Source organism: Prenolepis imparis, unplaced genomic scaffold (assembly GCF_030444845.1).
Source record: "Prenolepis imparis isolate NDT839.2.m4 unplaced genomic scaffold, iyPreImpa1.0 SCAF_11, whole genome shotgun sequence".
Lineage (NCBI taxonomy): Eukaryota > Metazoa > Arthropoda > Insecta > Hymenoptera > Formicidae > Prenolepis > Prenolepis imparis.
In genome coordinates, this window is record NW_028141169.1 from 11,724,085 (window position 1) to 11,747,820 (window position 23,736).

The 23,736-nt window shown below is 34.0% G+C and overlaps 2 protein-coding genes across 6 annotated transcripts in view; one reads left to right on the forward strand and one right to left on the reverse strand.

Moving 5' to 3' along the window:
• Positions 1-23,736, reverse strand: part of Eag (potassium voltage-gated channel protein ether a go-go) — a 102,797-nt gene that overhangs the window by 8,596 nt on the left and 70,465 nt on the right. Inside the window, exons 5-13 of one of the 5 annotated variants that reach the window (XM_083050057.1) lie at positions 23,062-23,073; positions 15,265-15,533; positions 13,884-14,183; positions 13,488-13,741; positions 11,751-12,016; positions 11,261-11,546; positions 10,823-11,186; positions 5,830-5,945; positions 4,683-4,799 (exon numbers count right to left, since the gene is read on the reverse strand). In XM_083050057.1, coding sequence (XP_082906183.1) covers positions 4,683-4,799; positions 5,830-5,945; positions 10,823-11,186; positions 11,261-11,546; positions 11,751-12,016; positions 13,488-13,741; positions 13,884-14,183; positions 15,265-15,533; positions 23,062-23,073 — 1,984 coding nt within the window. Of the gene's footprint in view, positions 1-4,682; positions 4,800-5,829; positions 5,946-10,822; positions 11,187-11,260; positions 11,547-11,750; positions 12,017-13,472; positions 13,742-13,883; positions 14,184-15,264; positions 15,534-23,061; positions 23,074-23,736 lie in introns of all 5 variants that reach the window. The other 4 variants (XM_083050056.1, XM_083050058.1, XM_083050059.1 and 1 more) reach the window with 4 other exon arrangements.
• On the forward strand, positions 7,729-10,716 carry LOC145942893 (MTOR-associated protein MEAK7). The gene is made up of 2 exons (XM_083050061.1): positions 7,729-7,988; positions 8,446-10,716. Exon 2 carries the CDS (start codon positions 8,446-8,448, stop codon positions 9,778-9,780), a length of 1,335 nt encoding a protein of 444 aa, XP_082906187.1. The 5' UTR covers positions 7,729-7,988; the 3' UTR covers positions 9,781-10,716.

The window sequence follows — 23,736 nt, forward strand, 5'->3', positions numbered from 1 at the left end:
AGAGCGTAAGGAAAAAACGGAGAACGTTGGTGAACGCTGACGGTGAGATGATTTCGCTCAACTTGGCGTGGACAATTTTTCGACAAGGATACACATATAAAATCGCTGAAAATTATTATAAAATTTTATAAAATTAATAAAATAATTTTATAATAAAATAATTTTTAAAAATTTTTTTGACAAAGATACATATAAAATTATTATTAAATTAATCGCTAAACTTTTATTGCGGATTTATTGCTGAATCACTATTATATTATTAATTGTTGAACTATTAATACCACCAAGTAATTTTTCCTGAAGAAAACAGATATTGGGTAGAGAGAGAGTACATTCTTAGAAAAATAACTGTTGTAGTAATCAGAACACGTTCTTGTATTGCCATAACGTTCGAATCACCGGAGCTTAAATGGCTCGAGCTGAAATTATACAGGCCCCTCACGCACCGAAACTTTTAATTCGCCTGAAATCGCCCCGGAATTACGATCCCGTAATCTTAAGAAATCTGAAGAAGGACTTTTTTGATAAGTCTTGTACTTTTTGTGAGTTTATCATTGATCTGTAACTAACAGCGAACACTATAATTTATTTCATTTTTCGGGCCAGATTTTGGAAAACCAGCACGACGATGCTGCTAAAAATTAAGACGCGAATTGAAAGTATAACGTTTGACTCGTAAAAAGTTTTACGAGATACAGTATATAATAGTATAATGTTTTTAATAAATAAATCGCTCATTTGCAGTAAATATTTAAAAAATATAGAACATGCTATATTTTTTGACATAAGAAATCTCTCTATACCCTTATAATACAATTATATTAATAATTTAGTTATATTAAAAAAATGTAAAACGCACTGTTTTATGACATAATACATCTCTCTGTGCTTATGATATAATTATATTAATAATTTTTAATGGCTGCATTCGTTTTCCTAAATAAAAAAGACGAGTTGTATGAAATCAATTAACGTAAATAAATTATTAATAAAAAATATTATATTCTCTAATGTAACATAAATAATTGATAAATAATATAAAATAGTTATATATTTGATTCTCCTCCGAAAAGAGAATATCACAGCACCGACTAGCGTCGACCAACGTTTTAATGTGATATTTTTTAACTAACGACAGAGAGTCGGGAGATGAGAAATTGCCCGACAAACTTTGGGAATGCCACACTGACGAACATGTATTAAACGTGACGAATAGTTGCGTTAATTATTGGGTCTTGTCTTTGTCAAGCGTGGTTCGCGCAAGTAGTGAGGAAAATGTTATCAAAATCACATTATTATTAGTATGTGCGTCAAAGCATGCCCGTCCTTGCGGCAAATTGATCGAAGATCGATTTAATTACCATTTTCATTACCCTACTTCAAAGTTAGTATTGAAATTTGTAATTAGTAGTACATAATTCATTATTGTACGATGTTGCGATAATACAAATAATAATTTAGAAACGTTAAAAATTTTTATGCGTAAAAATTCTTTCAAGTTTAAAAAAAGATTCTATATAAAAATTAAGATATTAAAGCGTCATTTCATGACGTCAAAATTCGATTTTTACATGCACACATAAATCAATAAATATATATTGTCTATCATTAAAACGATAAAAATGCCTTCGGGCTGGTTGCGATAATAAATTATTACAAAAAAATTATTATAAATTAGCAAATGTAATTAATTAATTATGCTACAGAGAAAAATAACAAAGTTGTCAAGATTCGAGAGACAATAATTATTATATATAGCGATGAAAGCACGTTGTGTGCGTGCGAAAATCAGGCAGTTGAGAATGCAAAAGTCATAGATGTATAAAATCTTTGATGAAGATATCGAGAGGATAGAAGAATAGGCAAAAGGCTTGTATAAATCGCAAACGTAGCGTGATATTCGCTCTTTTAGTTTTCCCTCTGGCATTCCGATAGTTTCTCGGGCACAATTGCATGACAATAACTTATTCGTATATATATACGTCTTTTACTTGTAAAAATACTCAAATTATATATATATATATAATTTTATATATATAATTTTATAATTATATATATATAATATTAATTTTATATATAATTTTATATATAATTTTATATATAATTTTATATATATATATATATATTATACATATATATTATACATGTATTATATATATGGAAGACAAAAAAATCTGAATCCTAGAGTGTGCATTCGTCACATGCACTTAACTTTGCATAAAAATCGAAGAAAATCGGATGCTCGTTTGAACATCGTTAGGATTTCGACAGTTTCTCACCCCCGGTGTCAGTATTGCGAGTATTTATTAATTTAATTAATATAATTAATATAATTACACTCGTAATTTTCGATTGGAGATATCTGCCTCCTTAGCAATATGTATTTATTAGCGACAATTTGATCGAATATCGCGATATATATGACTCGGGCTTGTTTGCCTTTAATCTTAAAAGATGTCTTGTAAAAATCAGAACTGTTATTATTAATTATACATGTTGCTATAGAGCAAAGTACGACTACAATAAATCGCGTTCTAGCATTGAATTATGAAAGCTGGCGAATAAAATTGTGAAGCTGTATATTCGGGAGAGGTGAAAAGCTTCGAAATCCTGTGCAGTTTGCTCTATATATAACTCTGACTTTTAATTATATAAGAAAATATATATACGATGTGAAAAAAAGAAATGAGCATAGCCTTGTAAAGCCGTATATCTTACAGCACTCTAGCATTCATTAGAAACTGCAATGTGATTGTTATAAAATAATGATGATGATAATACAAGATCGCAAATAAAGTGTACATCTCGTTTGAAAATACTGCTGGAAAGACGAACAAATCTTCAAGATTTTTGCAGTGTAATCTCTGCAGTATAGTATCTTTAGTAAGCTTTATACATCTCGACTTTGAATAACTTGAGCAAGAACTGTCCAATAAATTTTATGTATTATCACGTAATTTTCAAATCCATTTCGTCTTTTAGTAGCTCAATAAATATTTTAGATATTATAAAAAAATTAAATAAATAAAATTTGAATATTATTGCAAAGTAAAAGAGAGAATTGTATTAATTTTAACAAATTTAAAATCTATTAAATAATATTTTAAATAACTGTTCAATAAATATTATCAATTAAATTTCAGGTCCATTTCCTCTTTTATTAGCTCAATAAATATTTGTCAGATATTAACGAAATTTTCATATTATTGCAAAGTAAAAAAGAGAATTGTAATTTTGAACAAGTTTGAAATATTTTTAAAAAATGCTTTAAATATTAAATATTAAATAATTAAATGCGTTCTCTCGATGAGAGGTGAACCTGGACATCCTCGATGGCGGAGGAATTTCGCGGCGGTCGATCGACCGCCAATTTCGATTTGCTCGTGTCTCGACGTGCGATGAAAATTTATATCGTTGTTCACATTCAAGCGTGTGTTACAGCAAGTGCACGTACGTGATACCTTCCGGCTGGCACATTATGGGACACAAAATACGGTATTCGCCGAATGAAGGCGGGGAAAGCGCTCGAATGTGTATATTATGTGTGTATATATGTATATATATATAGAGTGCTCTCGAATGACAATGACAAATTTTAGCTCAAAGGAATCTCCGATTAATCTGGTTTCTTCTGGATCTTGATTTTTACTCCACCTTGAAAGTTTCGTCGTTAAATCTCTCAATGTGTAAGTTAAGCGTTAAGTTGAAAATTTCATCAAAGCAAAATCCAGCTGAAATTAAAGGTAAACGTCGTAAAGTCGTTCCTTTAAAATCGTTTATGAATCAAATATTTGATTTGATCAAGAAAAAAGTCGTCTCTATCGTTGAGATCGAAGATTAAATTGAGCGAAGTTTGTCAATGTTATATATAAGAGACCATTCTGACACATCTTCTCTGTTTTAAGAGGCAAAGATACAGTTTAATCCATCATTTGCTTAATCACGTTATTCAAAAATTAAAAAAGCTACATACAGAGAGTTTCAATTCGAATATAAATTATCTTTATAAAACGAATGTATTTCATATGCATATTTTAATAAAGTTTTCTTTTACATTAAAGTTCTCTTCAAATATCACATATTTGCTTAATTTAAATCTCTTCTTTTTCAATAAAATTATTTTCTCTTTCTCGGGTTCATCATCATGTCTTTCAAAGTCGACAAATGCCATCAACTTTGTGATCAAAATCAAAAAGACTCAAGGCTCGAAACGTCAAAATGCAAATGTGGGATTAATTTGCAAAGGGGGGGCATCGGTGTATCACGTGCGCGCGCTTGTGATATACAATATATATCCGTGAATATTACATATATTACATATATACACATGTACACACGAATATCGAAACAGATATTATATGTATAATGTAATACACAGTATAATATTCATCATATACATATATACGCAGTGGATATTAATAAAAACTGCCACGATCATAATATAATATACGGCAATCATAATAAATATATATAGATATATAAAAATTCAACGAGAGACAAAGGATATAATAATAATAACAACAATAATAATAATAATAATGAGACAATAGTAATAAAATAGTAATAATAATGTTAACGAGATAATAATAAGAGATTGTGTGTAAGGTAGCGAGGAAAAAGAGAAAGGCAAAAAAGAGAAGAATCGAAGAAGAAATAAATATGAATAAGAAAAATGAAATTGCCTAAAACTCGGCCAGGGCGGCAGGACGTTGACGGTGAGCTCCTCGTCGGAATCCTGCTGGGACCGTCCGCTCACGGTCCTGGTCAGGCCGATCTGGCCCTCCCCTTCGCTCTTGAACCTTTTGCGGAAACAACAGGCCAGCCAAGCAACACGATCACATTCAGCGACAGCCAGCCAGGAAAATATAAAGAACGTCCGCGATCAATTCTTTGCACACATCTTGGCTCTCTATCTCTCTTTCTCTCCCTCTCTCTCATTCTTTTGCTCGCTTTTCTTCTCCTCTCTCTTTCACACACCCTTTTTTTCTCTCTTCCACATCATACAGGATGTTACGCGCGTACAAAGATACATAAGAAAGCTAAAGTCAACAGCGCTATACTTCAGCGGTTCACTTTAAGTTTGTTTAGAAAAAACATCTTTGTCAATAACTTTAATTATTTTTATTTCTGTTGATTTAGTTTTTATTTTTTTTATATGTATTTTATCCGGTATATAAATATATGCTGTGATTTATTAGTATCTAGAATTATTTCAAACACAGCTATATGTAAAAGAAAAATTTGTGTAGAGATAAAAATAAAAGATTGCACTGTAACTATATGGAAGCTCATATATCGTTGTACGCATATGAGAAATATCATGAATTATTATACAGAAATTAATAATGTCGTAAAATTAACACTTATATCTAGACATCGTGTAGAAGAAGAAATTTTGAATGCAAAATTAAATAAACTTTTTCGCATGCTTCGATATATATAATTAACTGCAAAAGAGATCGAAGCATATATATAATACTTTCGAACGGTTTTATCATCGGTGATAACCGGAAGTCGTCGTCAACTACAGAGGCTAATGCTTGCAACAACCACAACAACTATAAATTTTTGCAGCAGAGTAATCCATTCTACGAAGTCGAAATATTTGTAATTCTCGAAATCAGAAACTGCAGTTTCGTTAAATTATCGAACATTTTCTTTTCTTCGAATTCTTCTATTCTTCAAGATATCCCGAAGATCGAGCATACACAATTTCTCAGAATGGATTCCTTTTATTTCGTCCCAGGATTTGTTACTGGCATCGAGCCCGATTGCATTCGATTGTATCCGCTAACTCTAACTAATAGCTGCTGGCAAATGTTTTCCTACCTCGAGAAGATCTTGCGAACTAGATGATCCTGCGCCTGATCCAACTGCGGCTCGTTCTTCCTCCTCTCGGCCAATTCCTTTTCTCGACGAGCATCGGCGACCTTTCGAAAGATGAGCTGCACACAGAAATTAACTTTGTTAATAAAAAAATATATATATAATAATCAAATATTTATTCTAATATTTGTATATGTGATTCTTATTTAAAAATTATTTTTATTTTATATATTTAAATTTATATACTGTATATACATATAATATATATTTCTTTTTATATTTGTACGATTCTTATTTAATTAAAAATAAAAATGATTTTTATTTTATATATTTACATTTATATATAGTATAGAAATAATACAGTATATAAATATACAAAATAAAAATCATTATTAATTAAATAAGAATTGTACAAGTATAAGAAGAGAGAAATGATATTTAATAATAATAATTATTATTATTATAAACAATTTTAATAATTGCAATTATGAACATGTATATATGAAAGAAACTATAATAACTATAACTATTATATAATAAATATTCAGTTACTTCTAGAAGGAATATAAAATTTCTTTAGTTTTTTTCTCTATAACAATAAATATAAAAAGTTTTTCCAATATTTATGAAATATAAGCAGTATATACTCTTCATATTATTTAACAAATTTTAATACTCTGTGTAACTTTTTAATACTCTGCGTAACTTTAGTAAGAAAGGAAAGTTTTTCTCTCTGCGCGAGAGAAGAAAAAAGAAATTTTTTCATTTAAACGATACTTAACAGCCAAGCGTTTTCGAGCTAACGCGAAAATTGCGTGGAAACAGCCGGAGCGGCTGCGTTTCGGCTTCGTCGCATTATGCACGTGCGTCATCTTGAATGCGCTCTGTGCATAGCAGGGTCATCTCGCTTGATCACACTCCCTTGAAAATTGCACGACGTGCGCAATTCGCGTCTATTCCCTTTGACCCAGACCGCGCAATTTCGCGCCCACCGGGCCCTTCATGCGACCCCTTTCGTCGCATAATATCTGACCGAAACGTTTACGTGAATTATTCCTCGACAAGCCTCAAGAAATTTCACCCTTGTGTTCTTCAATCCTGCACGAAGATGCAGGTGCGACAGGAGCGAGAAAAATGCATAGAATACGTGACGCAGACATGCAGTGACGTAACGGATGAAATGGCTGTATACTTCCGGTTCTCTCTCGTTTCGCGCTTTTCGAGAAGCTAAAAATATTTCATTTATATATATTTCTTATTTTTGAATTATATATATAAATGAAATATAATAAAATATTATATTATATAATATATTGGATGATTGCAAACGTTCGTGCCCGATTTGAAGTTATTACCGTCATCTATGCAAATCGGGCACGAACTTTTGCAATCATCCAATATATATATTTTATAATTTTATTTATATAATTATTATGTAATTATTTATGTAATTATATATAATTACATAAATATTCTTATTTATAATATTTTATATTCAATATATTCTATATACTTATTAAAATAATTATATTAATTTCGAATTATATTTATATAAGTGAAACATTATTTTCTACATACTATTATTATCGAATTAAAATTTATACAGATGCAATTGCAACCTTGCTTTACTGCTTTGCTTCGTTAATTGCGTGAAAATTTCGATTACTATTTTTTCTTTTCGAGTCTTCTCATTTTACGTCACTGCTTCACAACCCTTGATATATTCCGCGATTCGAACGTGAAAAAAAGCCGGGACGAGATGTTCCGATAAGCCTCGGGCGCTTTTCCCGTCGATTTTCTCTGCGCGCGCGACGATGAACGGTGGAGGATGCACCGATATGCATAGCATAGACGATACATGGTGCATCGTATATAGGCCGTGTGTGAGGTCAGGTGGCGCAGGCGTGATGACAGAAGTCGATAGGTGTCGACGCGGCGGTCAGCTGCGCATAACCTCTAAGATCCCGCTGCCGACCGAGACGACAACGACGACGACGACGACGTGGACGACGGCGTGACGTAACGTGACGTCGTGACGTCGCCGTCACGTGCGGAGAGAGCCGTGAAACAGCGGGGGGGGCGGCAGAGCTCTCTCGCGTCCTCAGGACGGGGGTGAAGGTATATGGACTGTCCAGAAAGGAGGCTGCTCGTCCGTATGAAAGGTGCGTAGATACTATCTCTTGGCTTAATCTTAAGTGATACTCGAGGAGAGTATATACGTCGTGAAAAAGCTCGCTCAGGGATCCTTCTTGCGTGTCTTAAAGCCTATAGGGTGAATGCGCGTACAGCATCTGAGCTGCGAAGAGCCTGAAACATGGGTGAAGGAGATGTCAGAGACATTGGAGATTTTTGTTACCTATTTTCTGCGTAATACAGGATTTTCAAGAGTCTATTTTTGCACTTTGGTGATGGCAAATTAATGTTATTAGATGTAGTATGTGAAATAATTGTTGCACGTAAAGAGAGAAACAGGTGTACGCTGCTGATGTAGTTTTGCCCAAGTACGCAGCATTAATCTGCATATTTAGGAAGCATTATATGTTGCGATTAGAAAGATGAGACCCTAAACAAATCACTTTTTAAATAAATGATCAACATTATGCTGTGCGATTGTTTCAGATGGGTCATGGATCGAGCCGTTCCGCTTCGTCAGCGAATATCCTTTCTGCGGAGGAGTTGACACTAGTGGAGAACCTCTTTAAGTCCATGTCCCGCAGCTCGGGTTCCATCAAACGCGAAGATATATTCAAGCACTGGTCGACCCACCTGGACGATGTGCTGCTGCAGTTTGTGGTGCGGTTCCTCTGCCACGAACCTGGCAAGAGGGTCTCGACCATCAACGGCGAAAACTTTGGCAGACTCTACGTTTTCGCCGTACGTGGCAGTCCCGAGGAACGCACCAATCTGATCTTCGATGGTTTCTCGGAGGAGGAACAAAAGTATGAGATGCCCACCGCTACATTCCTTCAGTACATTCAAGCAACGATCAACTCTTACTTGCGACTACAAAAGAACTCTGGTAACACGCATCATCTGACTTGGAGCAGCATCGGCTGCACCGTCAACACCAGACGTATAGGGATGCGTTCGCGCTGCCTCTGCGAGGATCTGGTGAAATACGGGGATGTGTTGACCGTCGATCAGGTGGAGAATTGGTTCGTGACGGCCGCTACGTTCAAGAGCATTCAGTCGCACGTTTTTCAATACCTCTATATAATCTCCCAGAAGAAGGGTAGCGACAAGAATACGAGCGCGCGGGTAAACGACCTGAATCTTCTGCCGTTGTGCAAGGGTTTGGAGAATATACCGCACTTTCCGAGTATACTAGGCTTGGGAGACGTTCTGTTCCTGAATCTGAGTCTGCCGCACGAGCTCCGCGACGAGTGGCGATTTCTGTTCTCGAGTCAGGTGCACGGCGAGTCGTTTTCGACGATGCTAGGAAGGATCGTCATGCAGGGAGCAACGATAATCATACTTCAAGACGCGGACGATCACGTGTTCGGCGGTTTCGCCTCCGACAGCTGGAGGCTAGGACCGAACTTTATCGGGAACCAAACGTCGTTCCTGTTCAAGCTCGACCCGGAAATACTGACGTTCTCGTCGACGAATTACAACAATCACTATCAGTATCTCAATCTCCATCAGCAAACGATGCCTAACGGCCTGCTCATGGGGGGGCAGCTCAACTATTCCGGCCTCTGGTTGGACTGCGAATACGGCACCGGCAGATCGAGCTTGTCGTGCACCACCTTCCAGAATTATGTACAACTTAGCGGTAAGGAAAACTTTAAAATCAAACACTGCGAGGTGTGGGGGGTCGGCCCGGTGCCGGATGTCGAAGAGGACGTGCGCGAGGTGAAATCAGTGTTGGATCAAGATCCGGCGTCGAAAGTGATGCTAGAACTGTCCGGTCGTAAGTTACATAGCGAGGGACTGCGTGAATTACAAGAGTAATTGTGATACAAAATTTAGGAGATTTTTATGGAAGAGCAGAGAGAAAAAGAGGGGGAGAACGCTAATGTTGTAAAGATATTTGCAGATATTTAAGATTGTTCTAACTTGATTTAATTCGAATAAAATATATGTAAAATTTGTTATCGATTCTGATAATTGTAACGGGATATATACGGGTATGAGAGAAATATGTATAAAATCTTAATAGAGTTTACAACAATAACTGGTTATAGAGTATAGAAGAGAGAAAGAGAGAGAATGCTCCCGTTTTACACAATCTTTAAAGTTGAAATGAATTCGTGTGATAAAAGCTGCGAGAGGCAATTAATAAGAGCACATTAATGGAAACGAATTAACATTACGAAAACCACCGCGAAGTTCCGTCTGTCTGTCTGTATGTATGTATGCGCGAATGCGACACCTTCATGTACATTTTTTTACAGACTTATATGTGTACAAGGTTACTTATTTGTATAATTCTTTATCTAAGTATATTATATATATATTAGGACTTTTGTCCCTTTTTAATAACGGCCTGATGTCTCTCGATTCGCGATTGTCTCTCTTTGGTCGTTCGATTTATTACTTACTGTGCAATTTTATCACACATCGTCTATATGTATCTTTTTTATTACACTATGATATTAAAGAATATCATGCCAATCGTTGCGTGGCCTGAATGCCTATTGTATAGTGCCTGACGAGTCGTTATGATTGTTAATTTATCGTTTTCTCTGCGTATGTTGATTATTCGTAAACGAATAACCGTGTGCCATACAAATTGCTCTTGTTAACTAAGACTGTATAATCGTGTCGTCATGTATATAAAGAATATACATAAAATGCAATCACATCCGATCGTTTACCAGCTATAAGATCGAGGGAAATCACTGCATTACTGTATAAGATCTATTAAAACTTCAATAAACAATCAAACTCGACATCTCTCTTTCGCTAGAGTTGCGATTCAATTCACATTCCTTCCTGATCGACGTTACAACAAGTATAGATACATCTTTTTCTCTATTCAAAGAAAACTCACCCGGTGACTCAGGTTGTAAGTCAGGATCAGATTCCTGGCGAAGGAGTTCGCGAAAGCCTGGTAAAAGTCCAACACCTCCAGCAGCCGATCCCGCTTGATCGTGTGCAGGTCGCAGTAGGTTAAAGCCCGGACGTTCGCCGCGCTCTGACCGATCGACGGATTCGTCCAGAAACTGTCGCCGAAGACGTCGCCCTTTCCCAGAATCGCCACCACCTCGTCGTCCTGGATGACCTCGAGGCTACCGGTCACGATGAAGCAGAGGGAATCGATGGACTCCCCCGTGTGATACAGCAGATCGCCGGGCGCGCTGTGAGACATGGTGAAGTGCATCGCCAGGGCGCGCAGACACCCGTCAGACGCTAATCTAGATGTCAAATATAGTAAATCAGTATATAATTAAGAGCATTCGAAATATTTTCTTCTCAAAGTTCAATTCACCTGAAGGCGGGATGTTCATTAAAGACCTTCCGATTGAGATGCACGCAGATGTCGGCCTTCATGTCCTTGGGGCAGTAGTTGAGAACCTTGTCCGTATCCAGACCCTTCGTCATCGCCCACGTGCTGACGACGTAATCCATGACGCGTTCGCTTAGGGCCTTGGGCACCTCGTGCAGCTTCATGAACTCTCTCACGTTGTTCAACATGTCGTGATACTTGGCGGTGGCGGACGTCATTTGCTGGATGATGGTGGTGACGTGACCGAAGATCGTGGCGTACAATAAGGCTGGTCGAGGAAGAGAAAGAGAGAGAGAGAGAAAGAGAGAAAAAAAAAAATAACGAATTTCAAACTCTTTATTCTCGGTGAAACTTTTTTCTCGTCCTCTTACTAGCTTAATAAGGTTACTGGTTAACAAACCAGTATATGTACATCGATGAAAAACAAAAAAAAAAAAAAAACTAGAGATATTGATGATAACATCGTTTATACCAGCAATGATCATCATGCAGATGGTGAAGATCTTCTCGTTGTCGGTCTCGGCTGCGACGTTCCCGAAACCCACCGAGGTCATGCAGGTCATCGTGAAGTAAAGAGCGGTGACGTACATCGTGCGACGCGACGGACCGGCCACCAGTTCGGGCGCGGTGCTGGCATTGGTCCACAAATAGCTGTACGGTGACTGGGTAACATTGGCCAGCTTCCACAACCACGAATACTGCACTCCGTTGTCGGCGTCCGATCTCCCGATCGAGTACCTTTAACGCAACGAGGGATCTCTCTTATTACGAAGCCGCGGACGGGATTCGGTGGACGGGAGAGAGATTGATAGGAGATAATGCACTATGCGTTTGAAATGCCGAGAGTCGCATGCTATTTCCTTCAGGAAATTCCTTCACTCGCGTCGAGTTAAACTTGATCGATATTCTTTTTTGCTTCCAAAATATTCTCGACCAATTTTAACCGTCAGATTTTTATATATTATTAGTCAATTGTTAATGTAATTGCAATCATCTCCGTTTCTGCCTCCACCTCTTCTCTTTTCATAATATATTTTAAATTTTTATTTTATATTTTATATTTCAAATAAATATAAATAATTTCCAGCATGTATAAATATAACACATAACATAACGTTTGCATGCTTGATGTGATTAAAATCCTCTTCGCAGCGATATTTAGTAAAATATTTAGTAAGAAGCAATGTAAAGGTCATTTAAACGTCAACGCTCATTTTTCGAGATAACGTAAGAGGGAGGCAGACAAATGTGGAGAATTTTTATTAGTCAATTGTTAAATATTATTACACAATTCTTCATTTCTCTATCTCTTTTCTCATAATATACTTTGAATTTTCACGTTTTATACTTTATATATTTTAAGTATATAAATAATTTTCAGCAATATAAATAAAGCAATATAACATATAGCATAACGTTTACATGCTTTATACGTAATTAAAGGTTCTCTTAGCAACGATATTTAATAAATTAATAAGAGATATAAAGGTCAATGCTCATTTTTCGATAATTTAAAAGAGAGGCAGACATATATGGAGAATTAGAGACCAGACGATCAGAAAATTTGCAGAAAAAATACACAGAGAGAATTTTTCGTTATATTTTACCGCAAAATTCATTACAAATTTTATCATGTTTGGTAATAAATCGAAAATTACCATGCTGCATGTGTTAAAATTATCATGAGCGATTAAGCTGGATTGAAAATATTATGCTGCATTGTAAAATTTATATAAAATAATTTTATATGCTTATCACTTTTTTGGCATCTATTTTATTTAAAACATTTAAAGAATCCCAAGTTTTTAACATAGTTTTTAAAATATTTTAAAATTATTGAAATTTTACTATATATTTTAGTAAAATTAATCAAATATATTTTATATTTTATTGTGATAGATATTAATATTTTTTATTGTGATAAATCAAAGAAATTCTCATAAACTTCTTTTCATACCAAGATAAATTCTAACAATAAGAGAAAATTCTCTCTGTATACATATGGTGGAAAACGAGAAGTATATGAATTGTACAGAGTTCACATGCATTGATTTGAAGGGCATCATGATGATATGTTTGAATGCATGTGTGTGTGTATAATGTTGTAATGTTGTGAACGATGTTTACGCGGCGTACTCGTGTCCCGGGGAGGCATGCGTGTTACCTTGAATACGTGTACGCAGGGTAAAATCACCTTAATATGACGTACCAGATACAGGCCAGCCAGTGAGCAACCAACATGTAGAAACAGAGGAGAAGAATGAGCATCGCGGCACCGTACTCCAGATAACGATCTAGCTTGCGTACGACCCTGCCGAGTCGCAGCAACCGTACCACCTTCAGGGCCGAGAACAGGCTACCTATCCCGTCCTCGTCGTGGTCGAAGGCGTTAAACACATCGTACGGTAGACAGCTTAGCACATCTATGATGAACCAAGATTTCAGATAGTTCATTCTGATTACCTGAAAGTATCAAAGCGTCGCGTTATGAGAGAACAACAGCCGAGCGAAAGTATTGTTGCGGTATGATGATAAATGCAGCTTCATTTTTTTTTCTTTTCGTGAAGAGAATTCTTTACAGAGAAGAGAAGCTGAAGAAGCTCACCTTCGGATCAGACACCACCTCGCCGCCAGCACCCACGAACGTTGTGTGAAAATTTAGCACTATGTCGATGAAGAATATCACGTCGACGATACTGTCGACGACCAACAGGGAGACGTCCTCGCTGGTCTTGTTTTTAAACGCGACGTTGTACGGCACCATGATGGCTGTGTAAAAGGTCAAACACAAAATGATCCAGTCCCAGATCGCTTTAAATGCACAGTAATGTAGCAGAATATGCGGTGGTGTTTTCGGCGCTTCTTGTCTGTATTGCGGCATAATATCGCCGCTTAAAGACATCATCTGAAAAAAGAAACGTAATATTCGACAATAAATTTTTATATATAATTTGTTTATTTATTAAAGATATTCTAAATTCTTTTCATAAATTTCTTCCTTGTGAAGGATAATTATCAACGTAAATCGCGCAAATAATAAGCAATTTATATATAATTGGTTTTTAATTAAAGAGATAGTTTTATTTTTATATTTTAAAGATATTCTATTTTTGATAAATTCCTTTTACATTGAAAAATTGATATAAATTATTGACATAAGTCGCACAAATGAGTTATTTATTATTTATTGCATATATATGTATCTGGCGACTTATTTTATTTATTTATATATAATTTGTTTATTTGAAGATATTCTAAATTCTTTTCATAAATTGCTTTTACATTGAAAAATATACGAAATCGATTATAATCGAAAGAACAAACAATCTTTCACATCGATATCTTATCCATCGTGTCTCATTTATCTGATATCTCTTTTTAACATCGAGTCTGGCTCCATTAGCTGTTCACGCTCCAAAGAGCTTTCGAATGTATAAGCTTTCCGTGTTGATTTTGAAGAAAGATTCATGCAATGTGTTCTCGGCTTTCCATTTCCTGACGAAGTGGGGCAATATTGAAAATACATTTCTATTTTATCTACCCTTCTAGATGAGACTTCATAAATCGATCATAGCTACCATCTATTATACTAACTATTTTCAAATAATTCAACTAAACTCTTAGCCAGAAATAAAAGAAAAGAGATATCAAGATATACATATACATTTTAAAATAAGAGAAAATTATATTTAAAACATATGTATATATTTTTTAAATATATATACATATGTATGTATATATTATATACAATATTTTTTATATAGATGTATATATATGTGTGATAAATATATATATAACATATAATATAAAAAATATCATATATAAAATTATATAATATAAAAATAATATAAAATTATATATATAATAATATATAAAAGTAATATAAAATAATAATATAAAAAATATAATAAAACAAAATGTATGATAGTATAAAAATGTTGGTGTGACAAATTTTACTTTAAATTAAATGAAATACAGCGACTTACATGACCCAAATTCGATTGTTTGGTGGTGGTAGGCACAGCTGTGTCCTTTAAAGCCGGCACATGCGAGCTGAACTGGGAAACCAGGACCGATCTCGATCTGGTGACCGATCTGGCGAGCTTGGCGAACTTGGAGAGGCCGCCTTTGCTGTCGTCCGTTTCGATCGGCTGCTTCAAGGCGGTGATGTCTCGAAACGTCAGCAGGAACAGGACCACGAGGTCTCGTTCGTTTTTTATGGGCGCTATTTGCAGCAGCAGCCATAATGGTGTCTCTGTACAGCGTAAAAAAGAAAACGACACCGGTACCGTCTGCTCGCACAAAGATGATAAAAAGAGAGAATATGAAAATCTACTTTTCAAGTCGCATATATATACTTTCAAGCACGAATCGATCGCAGGAAGATTATCTCAGTTCCTTTTTTGCGGAGAGCTTCAGCGAGTCAGCTGATTGTCAAATTCGGCTGAAAATCTTTCTGCTGCCGTAATCTAGATAGATCTGTCATGCTACGTGTACTGGAAGCTATAGTTTGTAATATATTGTGCTAGTATGTATATATATAATACAATAAGAAAAGCGTTTCTCAAATGGGAAATATTAAAGGAACGCTGATACATGAAAACTAATCGCAATACTGTTGTTCATGTATCGGGAAAACTCTTCCAAAGATAAGAACTGCCGATAAAACGCAGGATAATGTAGCAACGAAGTAATACAATGTAACGAGAGAAAAAAGAGATATTTTTTTTCATAAGAAAATATAAAAATAATTTTTTTTCTCGAAAAAATTCTTCCTACAATATCGCGAATAAAGAGTCGAAGTAGAAAGCTTCCTCTCTTGCGTGACAGCGTTAAATTATATCCGATCATGCATTATTGCGTTTGCGCTTCGGGCAAAAGTCAAAAGCCAAGTCAATCGGACGCTATAAGCTGCTGCCATCGTTCTCCAACATTCAATTTCTAAGTTGTCACTTGAGTTGTCACCTCGTAATGTTTCAACCAACGAGCGACAAGTCGCCGAATTATCGTCGCACTTGTCCACAATGTCGCATGTCGGGCATGCAAGATCGAAGCTCTATATATATCTATATGCGAGTTCAGAGCGATGGAATCCAATTAGGGATTCCCCCACGATGCTTCGCAAAGCATGCGAACATGCGGAATGAAATGGTAACGATAATGAGGAAAATTCGAAGTGCGAGAGGAAAGAGAAGATAGTATAGCGCATATAATACGTATATATAATCGAGAGAGTACAGAGCTAATGCAATAGAGAAAGAGTGTATTAATCAAGAGATAGACCGCGATAAGAAGACGCTACGAAAGAGACTTTTACGCGACTTCGAAAAATCGAGAGAGAGAGAGTAAATAGAAAAGTGAATTTCCTGAATGGGACAAGATATCTTTGCATCTTCTCGCGTCTTTCTCTCTCTCGAGACAGTATTTTGTCTGATGATACACTTCAGCCGGTTGTCCTACATCGTGGATTAATGAGAGAGAAAGATAGAGAGTAGGAAATTCGTGAAATTTCGAACCCTAGGGACGAACACACATATAAACGCTTGATAATATTTTGGTATTATATGTGTGTTCGCGCTCTCCCTCCGACAACTGGCTTAATTAAGCAACCGTGTAAGCCCGTCGAACAACGATAGCGTACGAGGCTACGTATGAAAAGCATCGACAATATGTACATACATTCGCCGACCGGAAATACGGGCGCGACCCTGTTCTCAAGGGGTAGCAAAAAGAGTGGGTCATCGCTATGAGAGCGTAACTATGGCTTCAAAAACCAGTATGAATTTCAAAGCAAAGCGGAAGAGGCTTATTCAGAATTAATCTCTCGCGGGATAATTGTCATACTAGAAAGAAACAGAGAGAGAGAGAGAGAGAGAAAGAGAGAGGAGAAAAACTTGACACTGAAATATTCAATGATGAAGCCGTAATATTAAATAGAAAATTAACAATATAACATATTATTATTTATAATATGTTGTAAATAATATAATATAATATGTTGTATATAATACACTTTATACGCGATTAATATTTTTTGACAGAAATCAGCTGATAACTGTCAAAAATATTAATCGAGTTTAAAGTAATATGACATATTATTTAAAACATATTATTATTTTGTTTAATTTTATTTTGGACAAACGGTCAAACTGCTAAGGGCTGCACACAATAAAAGAAATAAAGAACAGAAAACAGGAACAGAGAATAGGGAACAGTTCAATATAAAACATATGAAATATAATTTAGTAACGCAAAATAGAGGAACTGAGGAATAATGCTAAGATGAAGTGATGAATTTTCTCTATTCTGCGTTACTAAATTACATTTCATATTGAACTGTTTCCCATTTCCTGTTCTTGTTTTCAGTTCTCTATTTCCTGTTTCTCATCCCTTTTATTGTGTGCAGTTCTTAAACTTGTATATTTTAATATATAACACAAAAATAATCGCCAAAAAGTTTTAATCATGTTTATGAATATGTATACATGGATCAAAATAACGAGAATTTTTAATACTTTTATTTACGTGGCATATATTTTTTAGTTTAAAAAAAAATTATGTAATTCATTGTTTTAATGAAAAAATTAACATATAATTTCTTAAAACTTTTTTCTGAATTGCACTCTAGTTAATTTTTGGTGATTAAAATACATATACAGAATATATATGCATATATATATATATATATATATATATATATATAATTATAATATATTTATGTAATTTATTTATATATTTATATAATATGAATTTATATAAATTTGTTTTAATTATAATCTGCTTACCGCATGATTGTTCCGCCGTTGCCTGATGCCTCTTATTCTTTGTTTGTACTTATAGCGTCTTTTTGGAACTTATATAGCTCGCGAAAATATCACGCGCGCGCGTTAATTAGCAAAATAAAATAATCGCACGACAATTTGAACGACACTCCCGACGTTAACCTACGCGACTCTATACGGCACTTCCGACTTTAATCGCGCAATACTTTGTGCACAACTCCCGACATTAATCGTAACTTATTTTCATACTTGGGCACTCCCGCTTTTAATCGTACTTAACCTTGTGCGCTTTTGTTAATTATATGCGACGCATATTTCGGAGAACAGCACAATTATAATTATACGAAGCTACGGTTCGCACGAAATTTACGCGGAATGTCGCCGAAATGATGCCAACTGTCAGAAAATACGCGGGAAGTCGCCGCAGTGAGGCCAACTGTCCAATTAGAAATTACCACTCTCTCTTTCGCGATTAATCGATCATTGAAAAGATCGATTAACATAGAGCGCTTTACTCGACGTAATAAATCACTGTTTTGGACAATATTTTGATGGACCAATCAGAGTCGAGTTCAGCGCTCTATGTTAATCGATCTTTTCGATGATTGAAAAGATCGATTAATCGCGAAAGACTGAGAATTTCTATTAGACAGTTGGCACCACTGCGGCGACTTCCCGCATTCCCGCGGAAATTTCGTGGTCGCGCGGATCTTCGTAGCTTCGTATTTAATTATAATTGCGCTGTTCTCTCAAATACGCGTCGTATATAATTAACAAAAGCGCATAAGATATACGTGCGATTAAAAGCGGGAGTGCCCAAGTATGAAAATAAGTTACGTACGATCAATGTCGGGAGTTTTGCACAAAGTATCGCGCGATTAAAATCGGAAGTACCGTATAGAGTCGCGTAAGATCAACGATCGAGAGTTGTCGTTCAAATTGTCGGGCAATTATTTTATTTTGTTAATTAATGCGCGCGCGTGATTGTATTTTCGCGAGCGTGTGGTGTGTAAGTGCCAAAAGTACAAACGAAAAAGAAGGTATCAGTCAACGACGGAGCAATCATGCGGTAAGCAGATTATAATTAAAACAAATTTATATAAATTCATATTATATAAATATATGAATAAATATATAATTATATATATATATATATATTATATAATATTATAATATATATATATATTATAATATTATATATAAATAAAGATATAATTATATATATATATATATATATATATAATATAATTTATATGTATATAATTTATATAAATTTATTATAAATTTATATTAAAATAAAGTTGAAAATATAAATTAATATTAAGAATAAATTTGGAATAAAATTTAAAAAAATATAAAAATGGATATTTGATATATAATTTACAGAAAAATAAAAAAAATATTACATTAAACTTTATTATAATTAGATAATTAACAATAAAAATGTTATTATATATAGGTATATATGTATATATTTTTAATATTGTTTAGACAATTTATAATTATTTAACTTACTTTTTAAAAATTAAATTTTATTATATTTGATATAAATTTATTGGATTTAAACAAATAATTAAAAAATTTAATAATTTTTGTATGCCGTAATTTTATTAAATAGGTATTTTTTACGGTACGATAAAAGTTTCATTGCGCATTGTTGACTTTTTCAAATATTAATTATTTAGAAAATATTTTGTATACGTACATATAATTTGTGTTTTTTATATGTTATAGATCAACGCTTTGTACTATAGAGCTCTGCTATTGCGTATTCGTATCGGTGAGTGTATTGCATGTATACTTAATCACCAAAAATTAACTAGAGCGCAATTCAGAAAAAAAGTTAAGAAATTATATGTTAAATACTTTTTCATTAAAATAAATTACATAATTTTTTTAAGAAACTAAAAAATATATGCCAAGCAAATAAAAGTATTAAAAATTCTCGTTTTTTTGGTTCATGTACATTTATATATATTCATGAACATGATTAAAACTTTTTGGCGATTATTTCTTGTTATATTTTAAAATATACAAGTTTAAGAACTGCATACAATGAAAGGAATAAGAAACAGGAAATAGAGAACAGAAAACAAGAACAAGAAGTAGGAAACAGTTCAATATAAAACATATGAAATGTAATTTAATAAGAATTTAATAACACAGAGAAAAATTTCATCACTTTATCTTAGCACTATATTCCTCTGTTTTTCTATTCTGCGTTACTAAATTATATTTCATATGTTTATCATTAAAATGTTCTCTATTCTGTGTTCCTATTTTCTATTCTTTATTCCCTATTCTTTATTTCTTCGACTTAATGTGCCTTTTTTAAAAAAAGATAATAAATTTAAGCTTAATATTAAATTATAAAATTTCAGATAAGTATTTATTAAAGAGATTACGCGTAATATATTTATATTTCTGTATAATTGTGATACTAGAAAGAAACAGAGAGAAAAAGAAAAAGAGAGAGAGAAAACTTGACTAAATTTTATAATATTTAATATTAAGAAAATGTTAAATTTATTATAAATTTATGACGATAAAGCTATAATAAAACATAAGAAGAGTTAAATATGAAATTTATAATAAATTTCTAAGCTTTTAATATTAAATTTTCAAGCTTTTAATATTAAATTATAAAATTTTAGATCAATACTTATTTATTAAAGATATCACGCGTAATATATTTATTTCTGGTATGACGTTACGTTAAAAGCGCTGTGGCTTTATCAATTACATCGTTGGAATATATCACGGTTATTACAGTCATACCGCAGGGTATCCAAATTATCTCAATTACCGCGATATTAAATCTTACGCGGAATATCCCAATTCATACGCTTGAATGTAAATAGCGTAATTATATGACGCAGCGTGCGTGTATGCTATTACGCGGAGTGTATTACGAATTACTGGTAACAAACAGAGTTACAAATGAAAGCAGAGTATTATAATATATGTAGATAGTGCAAATATATATCAGGAGAAGAATAGCAGGTTATACGAGAAATTAAATTCGCTAATGATAATCGGTTTCGTTCAATCGACCGAAATGTTTCGCTAATGAACGCTAATACGTAGTACTAATATGTCAAGTTGAATAATTGGAATTTATACGATCGAGAGGGGGGGAGAAGAGTAATGAAAGATTTTGTTGCGTCAGTGAAATAACAAATGTATCAAACTTGGCTTCTAAATTTGACGAGTTTTTAATGCATACGTATGTATATATTGTATGATATAATATATAGCGATACTAGAGGATGAAAAAATATGTAAGTTAATTTACATCGTGCGCGCTAGAGATGCTTTATGTGACAAATTCTCATTTTAATAGGACGAAAAACGAGGCAAATGAGAACGAAAATTGCTCTGACAATATATTATTGTATGTGTGTGTTACCTGTACACGTTATGTGCATATACAGGGTGTCCCATTTTAAATAATGCATTAATATTTTACGAAAATCAAGGCATCGAAAAATGTTTTTTTATCAAAGTTGTAGAATTTCGAAGGGGACGTTTTCATCACAAGCATAGTTTTATTCCAAGTGGAGACATTTTTAAGATTTCGAATTTACTATAATTTTCTTTCATAACTCGAGATTCCTCGTAATATTTGGCGTAAAAAATTGTTAGAACGAATAATCGAAAAATGAATAGTTTACGAGATATTTTGTTTCATTCACATTTTGAAATATCTCGTAATGTACTCATTTTTCGATAAACTTACTTTAATAATTTTCTGCATAAAATAATGAGAATAAATCAATTGGTATAAAAAACGTATAGCTATTTAAAAAAAAGTATGCAATTGCATATTGCAAATTGTAATTTCTCTTTTAATCAGAAGAGTATGTTTTTTTTCTTTTGTATTAGATATTTCATTTTTTTCAAAATACGTATCAGAATGAAGCACAAAATTGTTCAGTTTTCGACTTTAACCATTTCTTTTTACGCCAAATATTATGAGAAATCAATTTATGTAAGAAAATTATGGTTCCATTTAAAAAAATAATCTCGAAAATGCTTCCACCTGGAATAAAACTATGTTTATGACAAGAAATCCAACAACGTTTGTATAAAATATTTTTTCGATGGAAGAGCCTTGGTTTTCGAAAAATAGCAAATGCATTATTTAAAATATGGAACACTCTGTATATATATATAATATGCATTATCGTGTGTATAAAGCGCGAGTAAAAATAAAATTTGTCGAAAATGAAGAGCCTCCGTTTCTCTCGCGTAATACGGTGCGTAATTAAGCCGCCCTTAAAAGAGAGCTCCGTTTTCCTCGTGAGTTAATCAACCTTGCGGGTTGATGATCTCCCTTCACACAAGGGGCGTGAATCTTCCTTCTCTCACCGGAAAGAGAGAGAAACGGAGCGCCGTTGCAGCCATCTCTTTCGACGATAAGGGCCGTTGGCCGGGATTTTGTCGGACAAAAAAAGAAGTTAGATTCGCCCCCTTTTTTCAGGGGCGACGCAAAAACAACGTGATCTATTTTTTACGGTCGTCGCCGAACTGCGGAGCCATAATCTTTATCCATTCTGGCTCCCGGTTGGCAGGGAATTTTTCAATTACAGGAAAAAATGCGGTTACTTTCCTCCAAAATAAGTATGAATTTTATACGAAGAGAATATTTTTGACGAAAAAGAAAAAAAAAGAGGGGATTGGGAAAGATAAATCTCGTCGGTGTTAATAATATACAAGCGAGAAGAGGGTCAAACGCTACGACGATGATGTAATCAGCTGTTTTTTTTTCTTTTTTTTTAGAGAGAGATTGTCAGAATCGATCTAGAATTAATCAAGAGTAATTAATTCAAATTTAAAACGTTTCTGTAAAGCTTTCAAGTTCTAATCTTAATTTAAGCGTATTATATATATCGTTTCAAGTATATATATTGTATATCTGCCGTGTATATACGGTTTTTGCATAGATCTTAGATTCGTGGGTGACTTACTGGTGGCATTTGCGAGCTGTGCTAGACATACCTCGTGGGCTACCTTTAAACAGAAGGATCTCTTTCATTATTACGCTTAACACGTCACGTATCGAGAGAAAGGTGGGGGATGGGAAAGGATGTTCTTTTTTTTTGTTCTCTACCGAGAAAAAGGCGATCGGGAATGATCGAATTTCCTTCGAACCGAGGGACGGCACGCAATATCAGAATCGGGTGATACAACATGATGGAACAACCAACGAAACACGAAACTTACCGGTATACGATATATAGTATGCAGACACAGTTACACGGTTCGATATATATGTTTCCATCAAATATTGCGCATGCATAATGATACATCTCGTGCCCCGAGGCGTTTTCCCGAAACGACGGTTTCACTATATTAAACGATCGCAGTTACGAAACATTGCATCTAACACATTGTGTGCCTGTTCAACATGCTCTTCAAACTTGGGATTAATTATCTAAATACACAACATATATGTATATATTTAAAAATTTTATATATCTATATAAACATATATTTTTATATATAAACTTATATATGTATATATATAAATTATATAAAATATATAAATTATATACAGAGAGAATTTTCTCTTAGAATTTACCTTGAAAATCATGGTAATCGTGGTATGGAAAGAATTTTAAAAATATGTTTGATTAATTTTACCATACTTTTAGTAAATTTTATATACTTTTA

Coding starts and splice junctions, on each gene's coding strand:
- LOC145942893 (XM_083050061.1), top strand. CDS start 8,446: ATGGGTCATGGATCGAGCCGTTCCGCTTCGTCAGCGAATATCCTTTCT.